The sequence below is a fragment of the Apodemus sylvaticus genome, chromosome 1 (genome assembly GCF_947179515.1).
Source record: "Apodemus sylvaticus chromosome 1, mApoSyl1.1, whole genome shotgun sequence".
Classification (NCBI taxonomy): domain Eukaryota; kingdom Metazoa; phylum Chordata; class Mammalia; order Rodentia; family Muridae; genus Apodemus; species Apodemus sylvaticus.
Genome location: NC_067472.1, coordinates 59,123,287 through 59,143,208, shown reverse-complemented (window position 1 = coordinate 59,143,208; position 19,922 = coordinate 59,123,287). Strand labels below are relative to the sequence as shown.

General features: G+C 40.8%; 1 protein-coding gene and 1 long non-coding RNA gene across 5 annotated transcripts in view; one reads left to right on the top strand and one right to left on the bottom strand.

Moving 5' to 3' along the window:
• Kmt5b (lysine methyltransferase 5B) overlaps positions 1 to 19,922 on the top strand; it is a 49,629-nt gene that overhangs the window by 18,739 nt on the left and 10,968 nt on the right. For 3 of the 4 annotated variants that reach the window (XM_052194090.1, XM_052194083.1, XM_052194100.1), the window contains 8 exons: positions 2,113 to 2,348; positions 7,329 to 7,476; positions 10,490 to 10,558; positions 15,223 to 15,388; positions 15,971 to 16,080; positions 17,599 to 17,765; positions 18,001 to 18,020; positions 18,104 to 18,240. In XM_052194090.1, the coding sequence (XP_052050050.1) occupies positions 2,189 to 2,348; positions 7,329 to 7,476; positions 10,490 to 10,558; positions 15,223 to 15,388; positions 15,971 to 16,080; positions 17,599 to 17,765; positions 18,001 to 18,020; positions 18,104 to 18,240 (977 nt within the window). In that variant the 5' untranslated portion in view covers positions 2,113 to 2,188. The remainder of the gene's footprint in view (positions 1 to 2,112; positions 2,349 to 7,328; positions 7,477 to 10,489; positions 10,559 to 15,222; positions 15,389 to 15,970; positions 16,081 to 17,598; positions 17,766 to 18,000; positions 18,021 to 18,103; positions 18,241 to 19,922) is intronic. The other variant, XM_052194108.1, reaches the window with a different exon arrangement.
• LOC127693346 (uncharacterized) lies at positions 2,863 to 18,123 on the bottom strand. Its single transcript, XR_007979688.1, has 3 exons — positions 18,045 to 18,123; positions 16,731 to 16,809; positions 2,863 to 4,930 (listed from the first exon to the last, which is right to left on the bottom strand). It is a non-coding gene; the product is annotated as an uncharacterized LOC127693346 (long non-coding RNA).

Here is a 19,922-nt window from a genome sequence, read left to right as displayed (position 1 = left end):
TGGTTCTTTAACTTAAAAAAATTTATTTGGGAGGGGAAAGTGGTCTTTCTTTCAGGAGTTGGTTCTTTCCTTTTATTATGTGGGTTCTGGGAATCAAACAGGTTGTTGGCCTTAGTGACAAACAATTTTGTCTAGTGAGCTATCTTGTTGCTTTTCCAGAGGACCTGAGTTTGGTTCTTAGCACTCACAATTGCTGTTAACTACAGCTCTAAAGAGTATCCAATATCTCCCAAGGGCACTACACACACATGGCATAATGTAATTCTTTCTTCTCAAGTGTAAACATTGTACATAGTATTTGATCATCAATAAAAGGTATTTAGACAAAATTCAGGTCTGAAGAGATGATTTAATGGTTAAGAACATATACTGTTCTTAGAGGAGGAGCTGAGTTTAATTCTCAACATCGACATCAGGCAGCTCATAACCTTCTATACTCCTGTGTTCTGAGGATTGTACATTTCTGGCCTCCAAGGACACCAGAACTTGCGTATACATCCATACAGACACATATACTTAAAAAAGTAAAAAGAAGTCTTTAAGCAAAATTTACTATTTGGGTAATATGTATCTTATATGTGGTATAGTTGTACATACCTCAAGCAGTTTAAGTAGGATCTTTATGAGTTTAATGACTATCCTATGAGAAATGAAAGTTCAATAAAAGTTAGTTCTAGCTGGGCGGTGGTGGCGCACACCTTTGATCCCAGCGCTTGGGAGGCAGAGGCAGGTGGATTTCAGAGTTCGAGGCCAGCCTGGTCTACAGAATGAGTTCCAGGACAGCCAGGGCTATACAGAGAAACCCTGTCTTGAAAACAAAAACAAAAGAAACCAAAGTTAGTTCAATAAAAGTTAAACAGCAGCTGAATTTAAATAGAAACAGACCCAGAGGGAATTACCTCAGCGACAGCTACCTCCACATCAGCCAGGTGTCTTTACCTTCTAGCTTAGCCTACCTTTTTTGCTGTTGTTGTTGTTTTAAACCCTCTGTGAAGTTATACAAAGAACTCTTAAGGGCACATAGAAATTGAGTTTTGTGTTTGTATCATTAAAGGTGTACATTCCTTGGAGTCTTTCAGAATTTATCATGAGACTAGGCATGTGTGAGACCCTGGCATCATTCCCCACTGCTCTCAGTAATGGTTATTACTTGTAGTTTTCTATGCCTTTGTGAAGACAAGGACCCAATATCTGTTGTCAGGAGAGCCATGGCTAGAGGAACTGAGTTGTATTGTTTCTGTTGCAAGCTCACTGCAGCAGTTTATCTGTTCACTGATGGAGTTGTGCTAGTATTCATAGATTCCCTTTAGGACTGAGGTTCTTCAGTTTTGCATGTTCTCCTTTGCAAGCTTTTAGGCTGACTTGGACTACAGTGTAAATCCCTAGTAAGGAGTATTAGCAGCAATAACTGTGACCTCTCAGACCCTCAAATCCCCATCCCCAAATTCAGCTCATTAATGTTCAGAGAGTGAAGAATATTATATATGCATTGTTTCCCTCAATTTTCTTGCCATTGTGAGGCACGGTATGGCACATGTTTCTAAATGGGTATGACTCTGATACTTGAATATGGGTCCTTAAATGCCTTCAAACAGCAGAAAGATAGGAAATTCATATTATGATTCTGGAGATCAGAAGACAGCTTGGGAGAGGTGGTTCTTTTCTTTCAATCTATGAAGCCCAGAATCAAACTCAGGACATCAGGCTTGGTGCCTGTCAGATTCTTACACTGTAAGTAAAGAATTCCTGGGTTTCAGTAGTCCCTTTCGGGAGTGAACAGAACTTCCCCTAGGTGCCTTTTCTTAAGCTTTCCTATGGACAAAGGAGTAATTCCCTTGTATTTTACTTGCAGTTCATAGAGTGTTACCAAGCTGTATCAGTGGGTTCTTGAGCTGTGTGCAGTCAGATATGGTTCTCAGCTCTTGGTAACTGAAGAGGGAATGTTAATGGAGCTAGAGGTCTGCTGTGGGAAGTGTGGGGCACTCCGGTCCTGTGACTGACAAGTGGAAGGGAGACAAGAGTGCTCTGTGTGTCTTTCTTACAGTCTGTTGACATGGTCTTTCATATATTTACCTCCCATTTTGTTTTGTTTTCATGTTTTGTTTCTGTTAGGAGAGAACATTGAAATTATTCTCTAAGCTATCTGAAGAGAGTGACTAAATGCTCCTGGGTCAGGCTGTCTGTGGGTATGAAGTGGTTGGGAGACTCCAAGAACATGGTGGTGAATGGCAGGAGAAATGGAGGCAAGTTGTCTAATGACCATCAGCAGAATCAATCAAAATTACAGCACTCGGGCAAGGACACCCTGAAGACTGGCAGAAACGCTGTTGAGAGGCGGTCCAGCAGATGTATGTACACCTTCATCTCACTGTTTTGGTTGTGGTGTGCCCATGTTCCCTCAGCTTCCTCTTGTCATTACACTCCCTCTGTTCTCTCGGTAGTAGAACCTTTTCATTCTCAGAAGTCCATTCAGATTCTTTCTTTTCTTTTCCTTTTATCTTTTTTTGGGGAGGGGGGGTGCTCCATTATGTTGCCCAAGTGGACTTGAACTCCTCCTCCTGGCCTCCGTGATCCTCTGTATCAGACTCCCAGGTAGCTGGCACTATAGACACACTAGCAGTTTTGATTCTTACCATGTAAAATGTAAAACTTAAGTTTCATGCTTTATGTAATCTTTTTTAAAATTAATTATTTATTTACATCCCAAATGTTGCCTTCCTTCCTGTCCCCCCCCCAGAGTTCTTCACCCCATCTCCCCGCTCTACTTTATGTAATCTTTATGATGCTTTTTTTTTACCATAATTTGTAAAAAGCTGATTTGTTCTGTAGGAGTTTAAAAAAAATGCTACTGCTGAACTTCTTATGAGTATAAATACATGGCTTGCTGTAATTTCCGTAAGTGCCTCATGCAGCAAGCTGAACTCTGAGGAGTGGATGGAGAAGAGATGGAGGTTAGGACACCCTCACAGTCCTTGCCATTTCCTCAAGATTGTATGAGAAGTTATTTCCAGCCCTCTGAGGTTCTTGGTGGGGATGAAGCTTATTTTTTTCTTTGATTAATCATTTTATTTGTTTATATTTCAAATGTTGTCCCTCTTCCGGGTCTTCCTTCTACAAACCCCCTGTTCCCTCCTCCTCCTCTCCTTTGCCTCTAAGAGAGTGTTCCACTCCCCCCTTCCACTTCTAGCATCCCTCTTCTCTGGGGCCTGATGTCTCCACTAAGACCAAGCGTCGAGGCTATTTTTTGAGGGTTGAGGAAATTGTAGGATTGGTTTCTCTTTCTTGTTCCCTCCCCCAAAATAAAATGCCCTAGAACAAGCATATGTCTGAGTGGACAGTTACAGGATGTTCTCCAGAATTGTCTACCCATGCTAAGGATGACTTTCTCAATCCCTGTTTTTCCCAGCATTAGCCAGCCACTGTGGAAGTTCCTTAGTTGTGTTGGGTCTGCCTCCTGCTTTTTTAGCTTTATTGGTAGATGCTGTTTATTGGGCCCAGGTGCCTTTACTCTTTCCAGATGAGAAAGTTGGACATAATTCCTGCTCGGAATTAAGAATGTGGGGGAGCCCAAAACTAACTAGCTCATCTCTGCATGGCCCCCTGTTCACAGCTGCTGTCAACATGGGCTAAAACTATGCCCTCTCTGTGGTCAGAAAACTAGGTATTTCTGAAGCTTTTAAATTTCTGGCTTCTTCTTGCACAATGTAAAAGGTTTTAGTTTAAGTTAATTGTGCGAGATATAGAATGTGGAGAAGTCAGCATCTTGCTGATTGTTGTTGGGTAGATTGAATGGTACAGAGAGAGCCAATGACAGAGAAGGGTCATATAAAGTGCTGTGTGTCAAAGAAGATGGTCAGTCCGACTTAAAATCAGGGCTCAGAACACACAAAGTTAAATGCTGACAGCATTGGAGAGGAAGAAATCAGGCACCACAGCAGCCCACTTTCAGTAGTGGGTGCAGCAGCCAGCCAGAGGTGAACAAGAACAGGTAGATTTTTAAAGCCCTGTAAATCAACTAAACCAATCAGGTATCAATAGAACATTCTTCACCAACAGCATTATACTTACTATTCTCAAGTATGCATAGAACTTTCTCCAGGACACATCATATACCAGGCCATGTAACAAATCTAAGCAGACTTAAAGGGATTAAAATTATATAAGTGTCTACCATAGAGTAAATATTAGAATCAATACAAATTTTACTAGTACACACTCATGATTGACTGTTGATTCAAAGAAGAAATCGAAAAGAAACCAAGTTAAACAGGGTGGCACATACCTTAATCCCAGCACTTGAGGGGCAGAAGAAGAACGAGCCCTCCATAGGGTGTGGGAGGCTCCAGGTCCAGCCTCAAGCACAACAAACAGAAACATCTCATTTACAGTGCCATCCAAAAACAGTAACAATAAGAATCTACAAAGTACTAATAATATTTCTGAAAACTGAAAAGCTCTGTTGAAAAAAATTGAAGACCTGAGCTAGAGAGATGGCTCAGTGGTTAAGAGCAATGTCTGCTCTTTCAGGGGACCTAAGTTCGATTCCCAGCAACCAAATGTTGACTCACAACCATCTGTAATGGGATCTGATGCCCTCTTTTGGCGTGTAGGTGAACATGTAGGTACAGCTCTCATATGTAAAATAAGCAAATCTTTTTTAAAAAGTTGAAGTCCTAATAAATGGGATAGCATGTTGCTTATTCCATGATTAGACAGCAGGCAGCAATACTCTCCAGGTGATCCTGTCACAATCCCAAATGGCATATTTGAAAAATGACAAATCTAAAATACCAGAGTCCAAGGAACCGAGAATAGCAAACAGTGTTTGGAGTTATGCGGAGTGAAGTTAGGAAACTCTTCTTCCTCTATTTCAAAATTCTCCTCACTGCTGCAGTAGTCAGCTCTAGGACTCTCTGGCACATCTGTGATCCTGAAATACATTTAAGAACGAGAGTAAATTGCACAGTGTAGATCTGTCAACAAGGATAGGAGGGTTTGATAGGACTAAAGCTCATGGCTTCTAGATAAGTGCTTCCCTACTGCACTGCTTCCCCAGCCCTGTCTTCTTTTTTCTCTTTTCTTTTCTTTTCTTTTCTTTTTTCTTTTCTTTTCTTTTCTTTTTTCTTTTCTTTTCTTTTCTTTTTTTTAAGAGTACCAGTAAAAATACAATGAAGGAGAATTAGGTCTCTGTATCCAGAGTGTAGTGAACCTAGCACACTATGTGTGTGAAACATTAAAGTCCCAGACGCAAACACAGGCTACATTTTCCTGACCTTACATGAGGCAGTGCACACTTCAGAATATACAAAGATCTCTTGAAAGCCAAGGTAACAGAACCCAAATTCAAAATAGATGAAGGATCTGAATAGACATATTGTTCCAGAGATACACAAGTAACCAGTAGCATATTTAATTAGCACAAAATGCAGATCAAAACTCCAGATACCACTTTACTGCTACCCAGACAGCTCAAATCAAGATGACAGGCTGTTAGCAAGGAGTGGGAGGATTGGACTCTCCCAGTCTGGTAGAGATGAGAACCCCACTAGCAAGACTTTGTGGATACATGATATTTTTTAACAGAGGTTTGTGACAACATTGTCCATTATAGCCCCAAAACAGAAACAGCTCAGGTGTGTCTGCTAGCTAAAGTAGAGGATTTTTTTAACCATAAGGACAAAAATACTGATACTTAGTGTAACATGACAAACTGTGCCAATTAGAAGAAGTCAATCACATTCAAGCATGTAAAGTTTTCAGAACAGGCAAATCGAGGAGACATAGCAGGTTAGTGATTGCCTCAGTCCGAGCAGTTGGTAGGGACAGTAAGGCTTCTTTTGGGTCCACATGGGGGTGGTGATGGGACAACAATTCTGTGAATCTGTTAACCATCGAATTATCTGTTTCACCTGGTTAAGTTTGGATTTCAACACAACTTGAAAATGTAGCAGGTTAAGGGTTAAGGATATGTATAACTCCATGCTTATCTTGCATGTATGAGGTACTAGATTTGACCCAGCCAACAATTTAGATACTTTTTTGTTGTTATTGTTTTAATTTTTATTTGTATGGATGTTTTGCCTGCATATATGTTTGTATACATTCCTGGTGCCTTCAGAAGTCAGATCTCATGTCAATTAATCAGATCTCATGCCTTTAATGCCAGGACTTGGGAGGTAGAGGCAGATGGATCTGAATTCAAGGCCAGCCTGGACTAGAATGAGTTCCAGAACAGCCAGGGATACACAGAAAAACTCTTGTCTCAAAAATCCAATAAAAAACAAAACAAAACAAACAAACAACAACAACAACAACAAAAAGAAAACAGATCTACTAGAACTGAAGTTATAGACAGTTCTGAGCTATAACTATATGGGTGCTGGGAATTGAACCCAGGTCCGAAAGAGTAACCAGTGCTCTTAATAGCTGAGCCATCTCTCCAGCCTCTTAGATAACGTTTCCCATGCTTATATGCAAATATTTTGATTGTGGACATCATATACCTACTCCTTGGAAAGGACCCATATGGTCTATTTTGTGAACGGATGGGTGAAAAGGTTAAACATCCCATTCTCCATGGGACTTTGAGAACTTCAACTCTGTCATCAGCACTTTGTAAATTATGTGCTAATTCCTGGAGCAAACTGAACACTACCCAGGAGCCTTCACCAGCACTGATGGAAGCTTTTTGTTTCTGCATATACCTTCTTTACATTGCTTCTCAGTGAAACCCAGCCACTTACATTATCCATTCAGTTCACTCATTGAGAAGTCTTTCTGACAGAAGTAGAATATAAAAAGCTTCTCATTTTTCATTCTCTGTCTTTCTTCACTTCTGTATAACTCTAATTTTAGGCAAGTATTTTAACTTCTGGTCCTCAGTTATCCATAAAAAGGATATTGGTCATTAGTTGTCCAAAAGCAGGAAGCCCAACTCAATTCCTTGAGACCCTGTGGTTCCTGGATCCACATTATGGCATTTCTTGATGACTGTATGCATCCCTGTTGTTTTCTTCTCCCCTAGCTCTGTCTGTAATGATTCCATGGGTTGTCTCCACTGTTTATGGAGTGGAGATTTAAGCAAGCTCCCAACTCCCTGGACCCTGTTCTTAGGAAACCTGATAATATTGTCAGCTGCCCACATTCTCTTAATGGTTGGATTTACTGCATCTGGTTTTCTTTCTGTCTAGCATAAGGAATATTAATTTCTAACCACTACTAGTGATTGATGTTACTTCAGCTGATAATGCCAGTTTGGATGTAGTGGGGATTTTTAAGGAGATTGAGTTGTTTCACCAAGTCATATTTCATTCTTTTGCTTTTTACAGGTCATGGTAACTCGGGATTTGAAGGGCAGAGTCGCTATGTGCCGTCCTCTGGAATGTCCGCCAAGGAGCTCTGTGAGAACGATGACTTAGCAACCAGTTTGGTTCTTGATCCCTATTTAGGTTTTCAGACACACAAAATGAACACTAGGTAATTTTGATTCTTTTCTCTGCATAGAAACAATCATGATAACAACTTAAGAAAACAGGTGATGAATCTGAATTATAAATGACAATAGCATTGATACAGAACAATTTTCTGTGTGTCAAGAGAAGCAGGCAGAATCTGGAAAGGAGGTCCACCTTTCCATCTTACACTGGGGGGGTCAGGTCTTTCCCATGACTTCATTATGGGGTCTTACTGTTTTAAATAATGGCCACTGGTATTTTTGCTTTCTTGTGTAACCTTTGCAAATCTGCAGTTAATACTTGGATATTCCATATATAGATAGGAACCTGTTTAGAGTCTAAATGCTCTGTCAGAAACTTCTACAGTATTGGGTGGGTGGGGAGTGAGGAAGAGAGAGGGAGAGAGAATGAGAATGTGAGGGAGAGAGAGAGAAGAGAACACAAGCCTCCCCTTCTGATTGCAGGGACTGAAGACATGGACTACCATGCCTGCTTTGGTTCTTAGTCTCAAGTCTGAGGTCCCTGACTCTGTAGTCCTCATTTTTCTCTTGGGAAAGATACTAAAATCATCTTATAATTCTTTCTCTCTTTGGTTCTGTGGCAAAGGATTTTGGATCTAGTAGAAATGGTTTGGAGATGAAATGCACTCAGGGCCCATTCCTTCTCATCTCCATCATAGATAGGTTTCTTGTAGCCCTATGTCCTTGATCCTCCAGGAAGAATTGGAAAACCAAGTTTAATAAGCTCTGATTGTCAGGAGAGACAGGAACTGGGAGGAAGCCTTGCACATCCTTTCCCCTTTCAGATTTTCCCCTTTCTAGAAGTAAAACAGGGTACAGTTTCTCACTTACCAGCTTTACTGTATACCTAGAAAGAATGGCAGTGAAAAGGCATCTTTGGAACCCCATGATTCCTGTCTCTGTGAGCTGTTCTCCAAACTGAAATTATACACGCTGGAATTAAGCTGAGGCTGTCATTGTCAGCAAGACTGCACCCTGTGCCAGCCTACCATCTTATCACACTGCTTTAAGTCCAGTTCCTCTTCTTCCACTCAATGAGATCGATGCTCCTTCTCCTAGAAGATGATCCTCCTAGGATTTCAGTCACCCTCTGTATCCTTTTTTTTTTTAAAATAAGTGTCTTATATTGATTATGTCTTATGTGTTAAGACACAGAGGCAAATGAAATATTTTAGAAAGTTATTCCATTAGAATCAGAACAAAAGTTTATTTGCTTATGGAAAAATATTTATTTTGAACTCAAGGCTCTATTCCAGAGAATGAAGGGTTATACCTGTCACTGGCTCCATAGTAGAAAGTATTGTGGTTTCTTCGCAGGACACTGGTGTTTCTTAGTCTGTGGATAGAAACTGGGATTCTGCATTTCTAACAAGCTCCTGATCTGTATTTAGAGTGGTTTAGTCTAAATCCAAGTGTCCTATTTGTGTAAAACATTTGTGTAAAACAATGTTGTCACAAAGTAAAGTTCAGAGGGCTAAGGGTATGGCTCAGTGAAGTGCTCACCTATCATGAGGAAGTGAGGAAGAGAAAATAGAAGAGAGGGAGAAAATCTCAGTATTGTCAGTTATTGATACTTGTGACATTTTTGTATGGGAGGACTCCTGAGTTCTGTTCCCACAGAAGTTGGAAGACCTAAATTAGTGTTTTTCAGGGCAGCATTTAGTCTGCTCAGCTGAACCGGCCTGGAGTAGTGGGCAGGAGTAGTCTGCTCCCATAGCATGGCCCCAGAGTCTTCAGAGTCTGCCTGTGTGCAGTTGATGGCTTCTTCACACAGGCTTTCAGCAGCTCCTGCAAGCGGTGTTTAGGAACACACCATCTCTTGTCTCTTTGTCCCTCTCCCTTTGTCTGCATGCCTTTAGTTCTGGGGATAGGACCAGGGCCTCATACCTGCTAAGCAAGACTCTACCACTGGCCTGCAATCGCAGCTCTGCTTGTCTTCTGCCTTTTGCCTTCTCCCTCCATCTCTCCGTGTGCTTTCTCAGGACTGTGTTTGAAAGCAGTAGTAGTTGTATGATTTGAGAACTTACAAAGGCAGCTCTGTTTTTATTTGTTGGTTTTGGTTTTGAGACAGGGTCTTGCTGTGTAGCCAAAGTTAACCTCATACTCAAGGTTCTCCTGCCTTGGTCTCCTGAGTGCCCTGGCTGTCCTGGAACTCACTCTGTAGACCAGGCTGGCCTCAAACTCAGAAATCCGCCTGCTGCTGCCTCCCAGAGTGCTGGGAATACAGGCGTTCGCCGCCACCACCATCCAGCTTCAGTCTGATATACATAATAGAGAAACCCTGTCTCAGGGTGGGAAGAATGGGAGAATTGGAGCAAATGTTTAAAGATGGAAGGATGGGTGGCTTTAGTAGTCCCCCTCATCTAGGCAGCATGACTCATAGTTTACACTATCAGACAGGCAGCCAAGTGTGGAGGCCCATGCCTTTAATCCCAGCATTCAAGAGGTTGAGGCCGAGGCAAGTGGATCTTTTGAGTTTGAGTCCACCCTGGTTATATATTGAATTCCAGGTCATCTAGGACTACATAGTGAAACCTTGTCTCCAAAACAAAAATGAAAACAACAACAACAACAAAAAAGGCAGGTGTAAATCAAAAGAACTGGTATCTATGAAGCAAGAATTATTGTCTGGGAACTTTTCCTTTAAAGCTTTGCTTGATTTCTCCAGTCTGAAGTTGCCTTGACAATCTTAGCCTTCCATCATTATAGCTGCATAGGTTTTTTTCTTGCTATGTGTTTGCTTATACATATGCTCTCCTGAATATGCACTTATAAATTACTTTATATCATTTCAGAATTTGATGCTTGACTAGAATACATAAAGAAATTTTGTGAATTTGTGGTAAATTTATATTGTGGGAAGAAAAGATTTTTTACAACCTGGCATTGCTATCTGTGGATTCATAAAGTTTTAAATATTAGTGTTTAAAGATTTGTGCTCCAGTGAATGTCTAAAGATGACAAGTGCCAATTGTACAAGTAGTCTTTACTATTGTTTGTTTTGTATTTGTATAGCGCCTTTCCTTCGAGGAGCTCGAGACATATTTCAAAAGCTGACAGTTTTTCTCACAACAATCCTGTGAGGTAGGTAGTGTGCATTTCAAACAAGCAAGACACAAGCCTGTGGTACTGTCCTGGGACCATATCATTGAAATAGGAGTTGTTTTTAAGTTATTTATTTCATGTATATTTGTGTTTTGCCTTTATATTTGTTTATGCAAGAGTGTTAGGTCATCCTGGAACTGGAACAGACAGTTGTGAACTACCTTGTGGGTGCTGGGATTTGAACCCAGGTCCTTTGGAAGAGCAGCCAGTACTCTTAACCATTAGCCATCTCTCCAGCCCTCAAAATAGGATTTGTAAAGCATTTAGTAATCCTTTTAAATTGTATGACCTTGCTGGAGCCAGAGTCAGAGAGATCTCTGTGAGTTTGAGTCCAGCCTGGGCCAGGAGCCCTTTGCAGCTGTGGTTTGCAGCTGTTTGAGCATTTTCTATCTCTTCCTTTTTTTCTGCCTTTCTTCCCTTTTCTCTCCCTGCAGCGTACTCTGTTACTCTTTGGTGCATGCCAGCAGAGGGCATAGTAGCAGTTCAGCTAATACAAATTTGCATTGTTGTTGTTACCACAGTGGTCTTTTGTGTTTGGAAAACAGAAAAGTGAAATAGCAAGAATGCTGGGAAGTGAGTCTTAGAGTGGGAATGGGCCTGTGAGTGTGAATATATGTTTGTTCCCTGTCCCTTTTAATAATAGCTGATTGTAAATTACATGTTTTATTTTGTACAGTAGCCACCAAGGTCTGAGAAAGAAAGATCTGTGTTTAAGTAGTAGATTTTGTAATCAGAAAAAATAAGCATATCCATTTGGAGATGCCAAATAACCTTTCTCTTGCTCCCTGGCCTGGCCAGCTTGCTCTTTCCTAACATAAACTTCAACATCTACTTGTGTATTCATCCCTTACACTGAACCAATTAACAGCATAAAAGCTGGATAGCCTAGAGACTCAGCAGGTTCTTGCCACCAAACCCTGTGAGCCTGGGTTTAATCCCTGAGACTGTACAATAGGGGAAGATAGCTAACTCCCACAGGTTGTCCTCTGACCCTGAGACTGTGTCCACTAGATAAAGTAGCTCAAGTGCAAGTTTCCAAGTGGCAAACAGAAGTCAAATCCTTTCAAATCTGTGCTCAATTAGCAGATGCAGGTGTATCTCTGAATTTGAGGCCAGCGTGGGCTACATAGTGAGTTCCAGGTCAGACAAGGGTACATAATGGAGGGGGGGGATAGTTATTTTTTATTCTAAGTTTTTTTTTTTTTTTGCTTCTAAGGTCTACAGTGGCTTTTGATTTGTCCTTAATATTTGTTAACAGTTTTGTGTCATTGCATAATTTTTATCTCCCCCACAGTATTGGCCAGGTGATATTAATATGTATCTGAAGGATCACTGAAGTACTGTCATCTCCTTTGCCTTTTGTTTTTTTATCACATTTCAAGACAGGGTCTCTCTGTGTAGCCCAGACTCTCCTGAAACTCACTCTAAAGCATGCTGGCCTCAAACTCAGAGATTGGCCTGCTTCTGTCTCCAGAGTGCTGGGACTAATGGCATGTGAGAGGCCACCTTACGCTGTCTATCATCCTTTTTTTTTTTTTTTAAAGATTTATTTATTATATGTAAGTACACTGTAGCTGTCTTCAGACACACCAGAAGAGGGCATCAGATCTCTTTAAGGATGGTTGTGAGCCACCATGTGGGTGCTGGGATTTGAACTCATAACCTTTGGAAGAGCAGTCGGTGCTCTTACCCACTGAGCCATCTCTCCAGCCCGCTGTCTATCATCCTTATAGCAGCTAGCTGTGACAGTAAGGTTTCATACTTTGGAAACTGCATATTTCATTTTAAGTGAGACAAACAATCTTGCTAAGTGATAACAGGATAATTTTGTGGTTTTGTTTATGAGGCAGTACTAGTTAGAGAGTGAGAAACAGAGGTCATCTCAGGAGAGGCATGCCTCAGGGAAAATAGTGTAAGTAGAGTTATGTTGATTTTAGCTTTTAAGTAGTTTGACATTGTGAACAGTGAAAATAGGGTTCTTGGAAGACATCTGAGATTGCAGTGAACAGGTTTCAGAAAGCAAAGGACACACAAACCGTATTACAAATGCCGACCTCAGTCTGGTGAGGTGGCTTTGTAGGCAACAAGTGCTGTGAAACTTGATGGCCTGTATTTGATTCCTGAAAGCCAATGATGGAAGGAGAAAGTTGTCCTCTGACCTCTGCACGCACGCGCGCGCGCGCGCACACACACACACACACATACACTCTCACTCACTGACCCTCAGTGTATATGTGCACCTACCTCCATTTCAGCCATGTTTAGCTTAATTTTCTGTATCTTTGAGTGACGTTAGTTTTTTTCTGTGATGCTGAAGATGGAGCTGAGGATCTTGCAGGTTAGGCATATATTCTATGCCGACCTACACCCCACTGCCATCCACTGTGTAAACAGTGAGTTCCAGGACAGCCAGGGCACAGAGAACTCTTGTCTCAAAAAATAAAACAAAATTAAAACCAAACCAAACCACTGATGATCCGATGATGTCCTTTTCTTCTGGTATTTCCCACTCTATCTTCTTGTATGTTGCTATGCATAGAGAACTTAAGAAGGACTAAGCCTTGGTGAAATCTTACAGTTTAAACTCTTACTGAAATGTTATTGGAAGTTATACATGGTAGTACACACATAATGCCAGCACTTGACAGGTAGAAGAAAGTTGATTTGGTGGTGTTCTAGGCCATCCTCATCTACATTGGGTGATCAAGGCAAGCAGCTGACCAGGCTTAGATGAGACCTGGTCTCAAAAAAAAAAAAAAAAAAAAGAAGAAGAAGAAGAAAAAGAAGAAGAATGTTCTGTTGCGTGCTGAGTTGGGTTGGAGCCTGTGCTGGGTCTTATCTCAGTGTTGACAGGTCACCACTTTAGTTACTAAGTGCATAGTTCAAATTTTTTTTTTCTTGAACCACTGATATTTTTTCATGGGTTTTATTTGAACAGAAATTCCTAATTTCTTTTTCTCTGTTGTTTGGTTGGTTTGCTATTTGTTTGTTTGTTTGTTTTTAACAGAAAACCCCTATTTGAGAAAATTAACCAAATGAAATTGACATACAAAGAAGTTGTTTTTGTTTTGTTTTGTTTGTTTGCTTCTTCTAGAGACAGGGTTTCTCTCTGTACCTTTGGCTGTCCAGGAACTTACTCTGTAGACAGGCTGGTCTAGAACTAGAGATCCACCTGCCTCTGCTTCCCAGAGTGCTAGGATTAAAGCACCACTGCCTGGCACCAAAAGAATTCTTAAATCAATCTGTCCTGGCAGCTCAGGATTGCTATGCATAGCTCTAGAGGGAAGGCTCACGGAGCATGCTTGGAACTTGACTGCGCCAGCTACACGCTAACATATTCTGCAGCCATATGGCTGGTTTTTACAACTAAACCCTTTCAAATTCTGCCCAAATAAATTTCACCAATGTAATAGTCTCACTTTCCAAATTAAGATGTTGGCATTTTGCCAGGCAGTGGTGGCCTATGCCTTTAATCTCAGCACTTGAGAGGCAGAGGCAGGTGAATCTCTGAGTTCCAGGCCACCCTGGTTCACAGAGCAAGTTCCAGCACAGCCAGGGCCACATAGACAAACCCTGTCTCAAAAAAAAAAAAAAAAAATGAAGATTTTGGCATTTCTCATGTTCTCTGGATGAAGTTGTCCAAAATCAGTTGGGTGGTTGGAATGTCAAGATGTGTTTGAAGGTGGCGTTTTCTACTTGCACAGAGAAGCTTGGTTACAGCTTTGCTTTGTTTATGTCAGTGCACCTCTGAACTCACTGCCCCACACGGAAGTCCACAGCAAACCATTGCCCGTTTACCTCTACGTGGATTTTGTCTATTCCAGGCCTTCATTTTGTGCCTTTCAAAGTAGGTGATTAATGGATATGTGAGGCAAAACAGGTTTTTGAGTCCTCTCATTTCACAATTAATGAGATAACAGTCAAAAGCATTAAAGTGCTGTTTAAAGAACAAAAGGAAGTTGTGCCCTGGGGAGATGGCTCGGTGGATAAAGAATTTGCCATATGAGTATGAGGACTTGTGTTCTTGTTCCCAGAAACCACATTTAAAAAAATGTTTAAAAGCCAGATAGATATAGCAGCCTGACTGTAATCCCAGCACTGAAGGGTGGAGGTAGCACACTGCACTAGCCAGATCAGGCAGCTCTGGGTGTAGAGACCTCTGTCCCTCACGTGCATGCATGTGAGCATCTACACATGCAAATATGCATATATACCATATGCAGATAGAGGGAAGAAAAAAAGGAAGATTTTTTTTCAGGTGATTGTTGTAGTAACTAACGATTTAACTGTCAAGATTATTGTTTTCTTCTTTAAATCTTTGCTGTGATAACCACATTGTCTGTAGGATACCAGTTTCCTTAAGATCTCTTCAGTTGAATCAGTAGCTTAAGAATTGTGGTAGATGGCCTAGAGAGATGGCTCAAAGGTTAAAAGCACTAGCTACTCGTGTAGAGGACTCAGGTTCAGTTCTAGCATTCACAACTGTCTATACCTCCCATTCAGAGGATCTGACATCCTTTTGTGACTCCAAGTGCACATATATGGATGCAGGCCAAATACATAATATATATAAAATAAATCAGTTAAAAAAAGTTTAAAGAATTGTGATAGATAAGTAAATTTGCTATTTTGATTTCTTTCAGATTTCGGCCTATAAAAGGAAGGCAAGAAGAGCTAAAGGAAGTAATTGAACGCTTTAAAAAAGATGAACACTTAGAGAAAGCTTTCAAATGTTTGACGTCAGGTGAATGGGCAAGGCATTATTTTCTCAACAAAAACAAAATGCAGGAGAAATTATTCAAGGAACATGTAAGTTAAGTGCATTAATGCTGCTAACCTATGTCCAGATACATTGGAACTAGCTGTGGTAGTTGAAGCTGGAAGATTGCTACAAGTTTGAGGCCAGCCTGGGCTACATGGTTAGTTTTAGCTAGCTGGACTAAATGTGAGACTCTATCTCAGAAAAACAAAGTTTTATACATAAACTGAAGCCTGGATGTTTGTGAACAGTGAGATTTTAGGTCTAACAGTGGTGGCTATGACTTACAGAGCTTGAAGTTGAATCTAGGGCCCATACTGGCCAAGTGCTCTGCCACTTGACTAGTTCTCAACCTTCAAGTTAGTTTTTTATCAAAAGCAGTGAACATAAAGATCTGTAATACGGAAGGTGACACAGCTGTTGATTTGCAATGAAGTCCTTTGTGTACCTCTAGAGCTGCAAAGCCAAGCCATTGAGTCCTTTCATGTGTGAACACTGAGAGTAATATCAGGAAAGTGATAGTGGATAGCACTTCGATATCCAATAGTTTACATTGTTGGTGGTGGTATAGTTTTATAATTTTGAGAAAGTCTAGCAGAATAAATAATAGTCATATTTTTTTCCTGCTTTAGGTCTTTATTTACTTGCGGATGTTTGCAACTGACAGTGGATTTGAAATACTGCCTTGTAATAGATACTCTTCAGAACAAAACGGAGCCAAGATAGTTGCAACAAAAGAGTGGTAATTATTATACTAGTCAAAACTCAGTGAATTTCTATTTAAAGTTCTGAAATTGTCATTGAAGTACTTAAGAAACCATGATCAGGGTTTCTTAAGAATCAGTGCAGTATGGGACTTTCAGGGAGAGGGGGATCCAGGAAAAGGGAAATCATTTGAAATGTAAATAAAGAATATATCGAATAAAAAAATAATAATTAAAAAAATAAAAAGAATCAGTGCAGTGCCAAGCTGACCTGTTGATCCAGGGGGTAGTGATAAGCCACAGCATGTTGATTCTAAATAGCTGTTCCATGATGAACCGCTGAAAGGAAGCGGGTGCCGAGGTTAATGACCTGCTTCCAGAGTCAGTCTGGCAGGTCTTAAGTATTCCAGGTAGAAATATTTGAATACATAAGCCTGCTTTAAAACATGCATGCATGCCAGCTTAAATGAAAGTAGTAATGACTGTTCCTAATCTCAGAACTCAGGAAAAAAACAGAGATCTTTGTGATGTGAGTTCAAGGCCAGCTTGGTCTGCATAGTGAGTTCCAAGCTAGCCAAGGTACACAGTGACATCCCATCTCAAAGATAAAATCAAGTCTGTTGAGACTTAAAAGCCATAGATGAGATCAAAGGTGTGACTCTCTTTCCTATTAATACCTGTTCCTTACCTTTTATCCCAGGAGAAATAGGCAATCCCTCCAATGGTTCTTTAGTATTTTGATAGCAAAAATGTCAGGGGTCAGGTACCTAAAAGTAGAATGTACAAAAGAGCATTATTCCCAAGTAGGGCCCTGGGATGGGTGCACACAAAGGTGCTCCACCTCAGATTTGTATTGAGCTACTAATTGGCTCTTGTGACTCTAGTGTCGCAGATGGCAGGCTTGAGATCTAGGGCCCAAGGGCTGTACTTTGCAATAAAGCAGCCACCAGCTTCATGGAGTCCTGGAAATACAGTCTGTCTCAATAAAGAGGTTCCATCTACATCCTTACTAGTGTTCACATTGTGTTCTTTTTCTCTTTCATAGTTCCTATAGTAACTGCCTGCTGAAGTAGTATTTGGGATATGTGGACTTAAAATACATTATTAAGAGGAATTTCACCTCTTCTTCCTTGGTGTGGCTACCAGGAAACTTAAGGCTTGTAGTCTGGGCTTGTAAAACATTTTTAGTGAGTGATGTACCCTACTAGATGATAACAACATTCTGGATCCTCGTGATCCCACTACCGTGGGACCCATTTGCAAATGTCATGCAGAACAAGTAGTTGAGCCCCTGCCTCCCATGAGATGCCGATTCAGGCTCAGGAGGGTGTTGGAGTTACGAGCAGCACCTTGCCTTGCCTGGAGGAGCTTCCATTTTCTTGTGGGAGTCAGGTAGATAAGAAATCAGGAGAAGCATGCTCATGTGGACTCCAGGTCAGTCAGCAAAGTATGTAGAGCCAGGGCTGCTCAGTTCTGATATATAGTGGGAAGGCTTATTTATTTTTAAAAAAGCCTTATTATAATTACTAGTAATTTTTATCACATATTTTAAATAGGAAACGAAATGACAAAATAGAATTACTGGTGGGTTGTATTGCCGAACTTTCAGAAATTGAGGAGAACATGCTACTTAGACACGGAGAAAACGACTTCAGTGTCATGTATTCCACAAGGAAAAATTGTGCTCAACTCTGGCTCGGTCCTGCTGCATTTATAAATCATGGTAAGCTGCCTTCTGAGGCATATACACTGTGTGGGCTGGGTGCCCACAGCTAGTGTGGCCTGGCCGTACTCAGGGGAGTTTGGAATGGCCATTATCTTCAGATTTATTAAATATGCCCAGTGTGACTTGAGACCTAAACTGTGAAATTGTCTGGAAAGCCTTTTCAGATTCTGTAACTTCCGTGTTTCAGATCTTATCAGCAGTTAATTGACTTTCTCTTTTGGACATTTTTCAGATTGCAGACCTAACTGTAAGGTAAGCATAAAAGAAACCAATTACCTCAGAGATTCTTTATTTGCCTTGGGTGTGAGACTCTTGACAAGTTACTTCTATTTCAGTTTGTGTCAACTGGTCGAGATACAGCATGTGTTAAGGCTCTGAGAGATATTGAACCTGGAGAAGAAATTTCTTGTTACTATGGAGATGGGTTTTTTGGAGAAAATAATGAGTTCTGCGAATGTTACACTTGTGAAAGGTAAAGGATCAGACTCCCTCCCTATTTAGCATGTAACTGTCATGATGGTGTGGTATTGACCCTGCCCAGCCTCCCACATCATGTGAGTGTAGAGCTAGCGTGTGCTCTGTAGCTCGGCACCACATGTAGTGTGAAGAACAGAATCAGATGTGATACAGCTGTTACTGATGGATCACACTACAGAAGTGCTTAGGAGAAAAACACAATAAATATAGACTGTGAGGGTGTGCAAAGATAGAACAGAGTGGGGATTATAAGTTTCTACATAAGTTGCACTAACCTCACTAGAAGAATTTTGAAAAGTGAAATCTGATGACAGGCACTCAACATAAAATCTGAGTAAAAAGAACTGTGATGTTAGCCGTGAACACATAAATGCCACTCTTTCCATAATAATAAATTGTTTGAAACTTTATTTTTGGTATTAATCAAAACTGCATTAAAGCTTATGAAATGGTAAGCCTGATGAAAACCAAAAAAAAAAAAAAAAAAAAAATCAAAAGCATATTAGGGGTAGCCAGGCAGGATAGTTTATGCTGATAATTCCAGTATTTGTGAGGCTGAGCCAAATGCACTTGAAAAGTTTGAGGTAAACCTAAGCCACACAGCAAGCTCTTTCTCAAAACAAACATGAAAGAAGCCTAGTCCTCAGCACTGAACAACAGCAACCTCAGCAAAGGTTAGAGGAGGGTGGGGGTGTAGTTCAGCAGGTACAGCGCTGTTTAAAGTACAGGAAGCCTGGGTAGATCCTGGAGCTGCATGGGTGGCTGTTACGGTAGCACATGCCTGTAATTCTAACACTCAGAAAGTAAGTCAGGAGGATCAGAAGTTTTGGTCATTCTTGGTACATATTGCATCTGAGACTAGCCTGAGAATCGAGAGACATTGTCTCTTTAAAAAAAAAAACAAAACAGAGTTGCCTTAACAGTTATTAAAGATTATTGTATTATAAAGTGGTTATGATCAAACTTGATACATTGCTTAGGAATAAACAATAGTGAACAGAGTTCTAAAACAAGCAAAGTGCACATGGGAAATGAGTACTACATCTGCTTCTAGGGAAAAAGCTAGACTCCCAAATACAGTTTAAATAAATAATATGAAATTATTAGGAAAATATCTACCTAGGGGCTTGAGAGTTAATATCATGTGCTGTTCTTCACAGGACCCAAGTTTAGTTCCCAGCACCCATGCTGTGCTGTTTCTGCTACTCCAGGGATGTGCTATGCTGTTTCTGTCACTCCAGGGAGACTGACACCCTCTTGTTCTCTGAGGGTTTGTGTGTTCATGTGCACACACATAATTTAAAAAAAATCTTTACCCAAAAAGTGTCATAGCTGAATGTGGTGGTGCATTCCTTTAATCCCAACACTCAGAAAGTAGAGGCCAGCAGATCTCATGTGACTTAGAGGCCATCATGGTCTACATAGAAAGATCCAGGACGCCGGGCAGTGGTGGCGCATGCCTTTAATCCCAGCACTTGGGAGGCAGAGGCAGGTGGATTTCTGAGTTCGAGGCCAGCCTGGTCTACAGAGTGAATTCCAGGATAGCCAGGGCTACACAGAGAAACCCTGTCTCGAAAAACCAAAAAAAAAAAAAAAAAAAGATCCAGGACATCTAGAACTAGAGACCCTGTGTGAAAAAGAAAGAAAAGGAAAGAAGGGTTGGGGAGCTCAGCAGCT